This window comes from Colobus angolensis, unplaced genomic scaffold, assembly GCF_000951035.1.
Source record: "Colobus angolensis palliatus isolate OR3802 unplaced genomic scaffold, Cang.pa_1.0 Scaffold128, whole genome shotgun sequence".
Taxonomy (NCBI): domain Eukaryota; kingdom Metazoa; phylum Chordata; class Mammalia; order Primates; family Cercopithecidae; genus Colobus; species Colobus angolensis.
Window position 1 is genome coordinate 3,169,516 of NW_012114030.1, and position 7,805 is coordinate 3,177,320.

The window sequence follows — 7,805 nt, forward strand, 5'->3', positions numbered from 1 at the left end:
TTGGGGGGCGGGTGGGGGGCCACAAAAGGAAAACCAGAGGAGCAATTGGGTATCCAGGTGTCAGAGGTAGGGGAGCCAGGGGCAAGCCGGGGCTGAGCTGGAGGTGGGGATGAGAGCAGGTGTGGGGACAGCAATACCCCCTTGGGGGTCACCTCTCTGCTTCCCCCCTCCCCAGGCTTCAGTTCCTTCCCCCGACCCTGACTCCTTGAACGTCACTGAAAACGGCAGCTATTGTAAGGAGTGTGGGCCGCGGGCCGCCGCTCTTCAGCTCGCGGCCCAGGGGAGTGGCGAGGGGCGCCCCAACCCCTGCCCGCCTCTCCGCACAATACTTGAACATTCATCTGTACTGAAGTGTTACTTGAACCGGGGGAACCTCGGACCTGGGGGAGCCGGAGTGTGAGGGGGACTGGACCAGCTTGGACTGAGACCTGAGACCGGGCCGGTGGGTGCCCATTTGGGACTGCGCCACCCCCAGGCTCGTTCTTGTTTTACTGTATTGAGCGGCGGCACCCGCCGGACCTGCATTATGGCTAGGGGCGCAAGCCCAAGGATGGGGACTGTGGGACTCCTCCAGCCTGGCTCTTCCCACTCTTTCATCGTCACGGAAACTTGTATCCCATTTGCCCAGGGAACTGCCACTCCTGGTTGTCATGGAAATAGCAGCCAACGGACACCTCCCGATGCCAGTGCTAAGGCTGGAAATGGCCCCTCTTAGTTGCCATGGGAACCTAGTAACAGACTGCTGGCCCTCCGTCCCGCCCTTTCTTCCAGCGCGGGGTGGGGCTTCGGAGCCCGGGGGAGGAGCTGGGTCAGGTCCCGACCCTCCACGCAGGCCTCCGGGGGGCCGGGGCTTACCATGTAGGGGAGGGGAGATCTATCCACATACCTCAGGTAACAGGGAGGTGCGCGGGTGGGGGGAGGGCTGGGCGGACCAAAGGCCGGAGGGGAGGGGCCTGGGGATCGCGAGAGGCTTGAGGATGGGGCCGCTTGAGGGAGGGAGGAGGGAGCCCGGCAAGGGGCAAGCGGGGGACCCAGCCGGGCTGGGCCCCTGGGCCCCGGGTCTGTACAATACGGTTTGCTATAAAATTCAAAATCTTCCAGCTGGGGCTGCGGAGTTCGTGTGTGTGTGTGTGCAGGGTGCCTACCTGCAGATGAGTGGGCTCACCTCTCCTGGATTCATTTTGGGAGGGATTTGAAAGTGTGGACACCTGGGGTATCCAGCTGTACCTTGGAGGTGGCTGTGGCTGGTGTGCACCTCGGTGGGGTCCGGGCGCTTGGATGATGATCTTGGTGGGTAGGGGTCGCGGGGAATCTCTGTGGGCCCGGGACCACGGGGACTCGGTCCCCGGCTCCACCCCATCATGTGGCCAGCCCGGCTCCGCCTCTGCCCCAGTTCCTGTTTCGGCCTCCGCTGTCCCGCTCCGGCCCCTGGGGCTCCCCGCAGACGCTGCTCTTCCTGCTCCGCTGGGGCCGCCTCTTCCTGGGCGCCCGCCGCCTGCATCCTGCTTGCCCTATCGAGGGATGGGGCCGCCCCTGGGCTTGAGCCGGCCCGTCTGGGGCCCCCGAGGCGCCTCCGCCCAGTAGTGACCGCCTGGTGCCGCCGCCCCCAGGATGAAGGGCGGCGAGGAGGACGCGTGCGAGCAGGCCCCGCTGAACCCGGAGGGCGAGAGCCCTGCAGGCTCGGCCACGTACCGGGAGTTCGTGCACCGCGGCTACCTGGACCTCATGGGGGCCAGTCAGCACTCGCTGCGGGCGCTCAGCTGGCGCCGCCTCTACCTCAGCCGGGCCAAGCTCAAAGCTTCCAGCCGCACGTCTGCCCTGCTCTCGGGCTTCGCCATGGTGAGGGGCCGGGAGGGGGCATACACGGTGGGGCAGAGCACGTGGGGGACACAGGTTGGGGGGGGAAGTAAACAGGTCCCAAGGGAGACAGGGCAGAGGGGGCTTTCGTCAAAGGGGAAGGGACAAGGTCCCAAGGGACTGAGCAAGTCCCTTCTTACGGATGTGTGTGTACAGGGGCCCCCGGGGGATGGGGCCACCGGAGGACACTAAGGTCCTAAAGTTGTCATAGAGGGAGTGGGGTGAACAAATCACCAGTGGGGCTGACTGCAACGATAAGGCAGAGTGGTTCAGACGGAGCCTGTGCCTGGTAGAAGTGGTTCTTAAGTCCCAGTGCCAGCTTCAAAGGCAGGTCAGCTGGGTGGGGGCTGCATCAACAGGCGGGGGGGTCTCGAAATGGATCAGCTGGGTGGCAGGGTCACCCAGCTGAAGTTGGGCCCGTCCCAGGGAAAGTGGCCACTCTCCAGCGGGCCCAAGGGGTGCTAGTGTCAACCAGGAAAACTGACAAGAGATCATGCCCGGGAGGGAGCCGCTGGGGAGAAGGCCCATGAGGAAGCTGATAAGCGATTCTCAAGCTGATAAACCACAGGTGCAGGAGGACGGTGTCGGCTAACGGTCTCTCCCAGCGGTGGCCTCACAGGAAGTGGGACGGAGGGAGGTCCCAGGGTGAGGATCAACAGACACAGTCCTGGCTCCTCCCTGCTTGTGGCCAGCTATGTGACCCTGGACAGGCCTCCACCCCCCCTTGCAAGCCAGCGGGAAACTGTGAGATCACGGAGGGTGCGCCCTCTGTAGCCCGCCAAGTACCCGCCCCAGGGTGAGCCAAGCATGCCAGAGCAGGCCACTCACCAAGGATGGCTCAGACTAGCCTGCTAGTCCAATTGGACAGGTGTGGAAAGCAAAGGTCTCGCCTCTGGGCAGGAGTGAATGAACTGGGACCCAGGGTTGCTGCTCTGTTAGTCTGGGGTTTCCCCACCATCACCCCAGGAAAAAGAAGAAAGTGAGCCGCAGGAGGTACTTTGGGGAACGCACTCCTGTGGGGATGGATATCAGAGGCGGTTGGGGTAGGGACCATGGAGTTAGGCGATCTGGGCTAGTTCCTGCCCCATCTGTGTCATAACTTCCATATTTGAACAATGACAGGGAAACTCTCTAACCCTAAGGGTCATCATAAGCCTATGGTCTTCTACATGGGTTCCCAGAATCCACAGACCAGCTTACCTTTCCTGATGGGTGGCATCACCTGGGGACAGGGCGTTGGTGCCCCTTCATCTACACAGCCTGCAGAGGGAAGGGAGCAGCCACCTGAGCTGAGGGAGGTCAACCCCGTGGTCCAGCCTGTTCCCAAGGAGACAATCCCTCTACAGCAGAACGTGCAGGTTGCTGGGGTGACAGCTTAAGGGCCCGAGCCTTCTCTGCAGGAGTAAGGGGCTGGAGGTTTAGGTTCTGGGGGCAGGACTGGCCGCAGTCCTAGCAGGGGAGACCGAGGCTGGACCAGGCTCTGGGAGAAACCAGGACTAAGCCTGGCCCAGATCCCTGTCTGTGGAAAACACCTCCTGACACCTGCCATGGCCCAATTTCCCAAAATACTCAGCCCTGTTTTCCTGCCTCCACCCGCCAGCCTCTACACCTACCTTCTTCTTTCCCCAGGCCCAGAGCAATCGAATGGACCCTACAAGAACCAGGGATGGGGAGAGAGTGGGATTCTGAAACTCAGGTGGCCTAAGTTAGAATAGCATTATACAAATTGTATCCAGCTGTCACTAAGCACCAGGCATTGCCCTCAGTGCCTTTATGTACATCATCTGATAGCCTACGAAGTGGGTACTGCTACTCTGGCCATTTTACAGATGAGGAAACTGAGGATCAGAGATGTTAAGACACCTGCCCAAGGTCCCACAGCAAGTAAGTGGCAGGATTTGAGCCTAAGCAGTCTGGTTCCAGACTCCAAATTTATACATTCCTAGAATAGGTTCATCAACTTAAATGTCTGCAAAGGGCCAGGCAAGTAATATGGATGCCAAGTTGGCTGGGTAGAGACTAGCAAGCAAGAGACCCCCTGACATCGAGGGTGATGGCTCACACCTTTCATCCCAGCACTTTGGGAGGCCAAGGCAGGAGGATCGCTTGAGCCCAGGAGTTCAAGTCCAGCCAGCCTGGGCAACATAGCAAGACCTGGCATCTACAAAAAAAAAAAAAAAGAGAGAGAGAGAGAGACCCCATGACCTTTCCAAGGGGAGCAGCCATGACTGATTTGAGCTGATAGTTGCCGTGCAGGAACGCAGGCCAAGTGTGGCCAATTCTTCCAAGTTTTCAAGGGGATCTGGAAATAGGGATATAAGAACTCTCTTGAGTTTTACAAGTTGGCAACATCTTCCATTTTTTAAGAAACACACTGTGTGAGCCAAGCAAAACACGTCTGCAAGCTGGAAGTGGTCCACAGTGTGCCGATTTGTAAACTCTGTCCTCAGATTTTAGCACTCACTATAGCAAGAACAGCAAACACGTACATAGTGCTTCCTCTGTGCCTGGCCTGTTCCTTTCCTCTGCCTTTCCTTTTCCTTTCCTCCCTCCTTTCCTTCCTTCCTTCCTTCTTTCCTTTCTTCTTTCTTCTTTCTTTCTTTCTTTTTTTTTTTTTTTTTTGATACAGAGTCCCACTTTGTCACCCAGGCTGGAGTGCAGTGGTGTGATCTCGGCTCACTGCAACCTCTGCTTCCTGGGTTCAAGCAATTCTCCTGCCTCAGCCTCCAAAGTTCCTGAGTAGCCAGGATTACAGGCACATACCACCACGCCCGGCTAATTTTTGTATTTTTAGTAGAGACAGGTTTCACCATGTTGGCCAGGCTGGTCTTGAACTCCTGACCTCAGGTGATCCACCCGACTCGGCCTCCCAAAGTGTTGGGATGAAAGGCGTGAGCCACCATGCCCAGCCCATTTCATGTATATTTCATTTAATGTTTATACCAACCCTACAAGGCAGGGAGGTGCTGTTATCAATCTCCATTTCCAGATAGGAAATTGAGGCACACAGAGAACTGACTTGCTCAAGATTACACAGCTCGAGCACAGAATGAGCCCAGGCAGCCCAGCTCCAGAATCTGCTGTTTGATCCCTATGCAGTAAACCTGTCAGAAGCATGTCATCCAGCCCCCCCCTTTTTTTTTTTTTTTCCGAGACAGAGTCTTGCTCTGTCGCCCAGGCTGGAGTGCAGTGCTGTGATCTTGGCTCACTCAAACTTCTGCCTCCTGGGTTCAAGCAGTTCTCCTGCCTCAGCGTCCCGAGTAGCTGGGATTACAGACATGTACCATGATGCCCAGCTAATTTTTGTACTTTTAGTAGAGACAGGGTTTTGCCATGTTGGCCAGGCTGGTCTCAAACTCCTGACCTCAGGTGATCCACACACTTTGGCCTCCCAAAGTGCTGGGATTCTAGGCTTGAGCCACCGCGCCCGGCCATCCAGCCCTCTTGATAGGCAGGTGGGGAAACCAGAGTAGAACAGAGCCTTTGCAAAGCTGTCCATTCGTTTACTCAACAGAGACTGAATGTCTCTGCTTTCTGCCAGGCACAGTTCCAGGTCCTAGGGATATGTATCAGTGATGTATCCCAATAGGCGGAAAAAATCTCTACAGTTGAGGAGGTTATGGGAGTCAGTCCATCCCCTCTTGTCCCTGCAGGTGGCCATGGTGGAGGTGCAGCTGGAGAGCGACCACGAGTACCCGCCAGGCCTGCTGGTGGCCTTCAGTGCCTGCACCACTGTGCTGGTGGCTGTGCACCTCTTTGCACTCATGGTCTCCACGTGTCTGCTGCCCCACATTGAAGCTGTGAGCAACATCCACAACCTCAACTCTGTCCACCAGTCACCACACCAGAGACTGCACCGCTACGTGGAGCTGGCCTGGGGCTTCTCCACTGCCCTGGGCACCTTTCTCTTCCTTGCTGAAGTTGTCCTGGTTGGTTGGGTCAAGTTTGTGCCCATTGGGGCTCCCTTGGACACACCGACCCCCATGGTGCCCACATCCCGGGTGCCCGGGACTCTGGCACCAGTGGCTACCTCCCCTAGTCCAGCTTCCAATCTCCCACCATCCTCTGCATCCACAGCACCGTCCCAGGCTGAGCCAGCCTGCCCACCCCGGCAAACCTGTGGTGGTGGGGGGTCCCATGGGCCAGGCTGGCAAGCAGCAATGGCCTCCACAGCCATCATGGTACCCGTGGGGCTCGTGTTTGTGGCCTTTGCCCTGCATTTCTACCGCTCCTTGGTGGCACACAAGACTGACCGCTACAAGCAGGAACTAGAGGAACTGAATCGCCTGCAGGGGGAGCTGCAGGCTGTGTGAGGCTGGTGTTAGCCACCGCTGCAAGCACTGCCTCCCTCCCGGGTCTGCAAGAGGCCTCAGGGGCCTACAGACCTCATTCCCCCCATCCCCTGGCTGGAGCCACTTGCAGTGGCCACTGTCAGGCAGAGTTCAGATTCCTGCCTGCAGGGTCCTCTGGGCTGGGCCTTGGGGCAGCTCCCACATTCCCAGGGATTTTCCCCATCAGTCTGTCCCTTGGGTTTTGCAAGCTATTCTGCACCTGGGCTGGCCTCAGTTGAAGGATCATGCAGTAGATATAGGAGAGGCAGGGAGAGCTTGTGGGACCTTCGGTGCTGACCTTAGCCACCATTTCCATTCCTATACAGGATGCGAAGCTCAGAAGGCAGCCAACCCTTGGTTTAATTTTTTTATTTTATTTTATTTTTTTTGAGACAGAGTCTCTCTCTGTTGCCCAGGCTGGAGTGTAGTGATACAGTCACAGCTCACTATAGCCTCAACTTTCCAGGCTCAAAAGATTCTCCCACCACAGCCTCCCAGGTACTAAGTAGCTGGTACTACAGGTGTGCACTGCCACACCCGACTAATTTTTTTGTATTTTTTGTAGAGACGGGGTTTCGCCACGTTCCCAGGCTGGTCTCAAACTCCTGGGCTCAAGTGAACCTCCTGCCTTGGCCTCCCAAAGTGCTGGGATTCCTTGCTTTATTTCTGTAGAATCTATTTTATGGTTGGCATTTTGGGGGAAGATTTTGATGGGTTTCACATTCTTGCTTTAGTTGTTGTAGAGGGATTTAGGTGTTTCTACCCCAGGCATTGGTCTAGCTTTTCCTACAATGAACCTATCTTTGGAGGTTGGAGCTCCCCACCTTCCCCCACCGTGGTGACCTGTGGCCACTCGCAGGAGGGATGGTGCCTGACCCACTGCCCTAGCACCACGCTATGCACCAAACTTGTTCTCCCCCCCGGGCCAGGGCTGGGATCTTTAGAGACTGACAGCCTCTGCCCCGGGCCTGAGTCCTTAGCAAGGGTTAGGTGAGGAGGTTTTAAGGGAGAAGGTCCAGTCCTTAGCCCTTGGAATACAAAGCTTTTCTGACACTGAATTTGGATGCACCTTGTTTTATATAATAAATCATGTTTCACAGATGTCTCTGTTGCTGTGAACGGGATGCAGGGTAGGCCTTCTTAGGATAACTTTACTTGTTCCGAAGAGCTGGGTGGTGGCAAGTTTGGGTGGACAGGACCTGGGAGGGGAGTGGGTTTCAGGTGTAACCCTGTCAGATGCTAACAATAGCCAACAGCTTCTGAATGGGGAGAGTTATTCCAAGGCTACAGGCTTTGAACTCTCTCTATCTCTTCCACTGAGTTTTATTTATTTATTTATTTGGAGATGGAGTCTTGTGTTGCCCAGGCTGGAGTGCAGTGGTGCGATCTCGGCTCACTGTAACCTCTGTCTCCTGGGTTCAAGCAATTCTCCTGCCTCAGCCGAGAAACCTGAGTAGCCGGGATTACAGGTGTGCGCCACCACACATGGCTAATTTTTGTATTTTTAGTAGAGACAGGGTTTTGCCATGTTGGCCAATCTGGTCTCAAACTCCTGACCTCGGCCGGGCGCGGTGGCTCAAGCCTGTAATCCCAGCACTTTGGGAGGCCGAGACGGGC

The 7,805-nt window shown here is 56.7% G+C and overlaps 1 protein-coding gene across 2 annotated transcripts; it reads left to right on the top strand.

Annotated features, from left to right (window-relative positions):
- Positions 1–1,390: 1,390 nt before the first annotated feature.
- ORAI3 (ORAI calcium release-activated calcium modulator 3) lies at positions 1,391–7,289 on the top strand. 2 transcript variants are annotated; one of them, XM_011933604.1, is made up of 3 exons: positions 1,391–1,839; positions 5,511–5,816; positions 5,946–7,289. In XM_011933604.1, exons 1-3 carry the CDS (start codon positions 1,612–1,614, stop codon positions 6,168–6,170), a joined length of 759 nt encoding a protein of 252 aa, XP_011788994.1. In that variant the 5' UTR covers positions 1,391–1,611; the 3' UTR covers positions 6,171–7,289. The 2 variants fall into 2 exon arrangements, with proteins under 2 accessions (XP_011788994.1, XP_011788993.1); XM_011933603.1 differs by having other exon boundaries at positions 5,511–7,289.
- Positions 7,290–7,805: the final 516 nt, after the last annotated feature.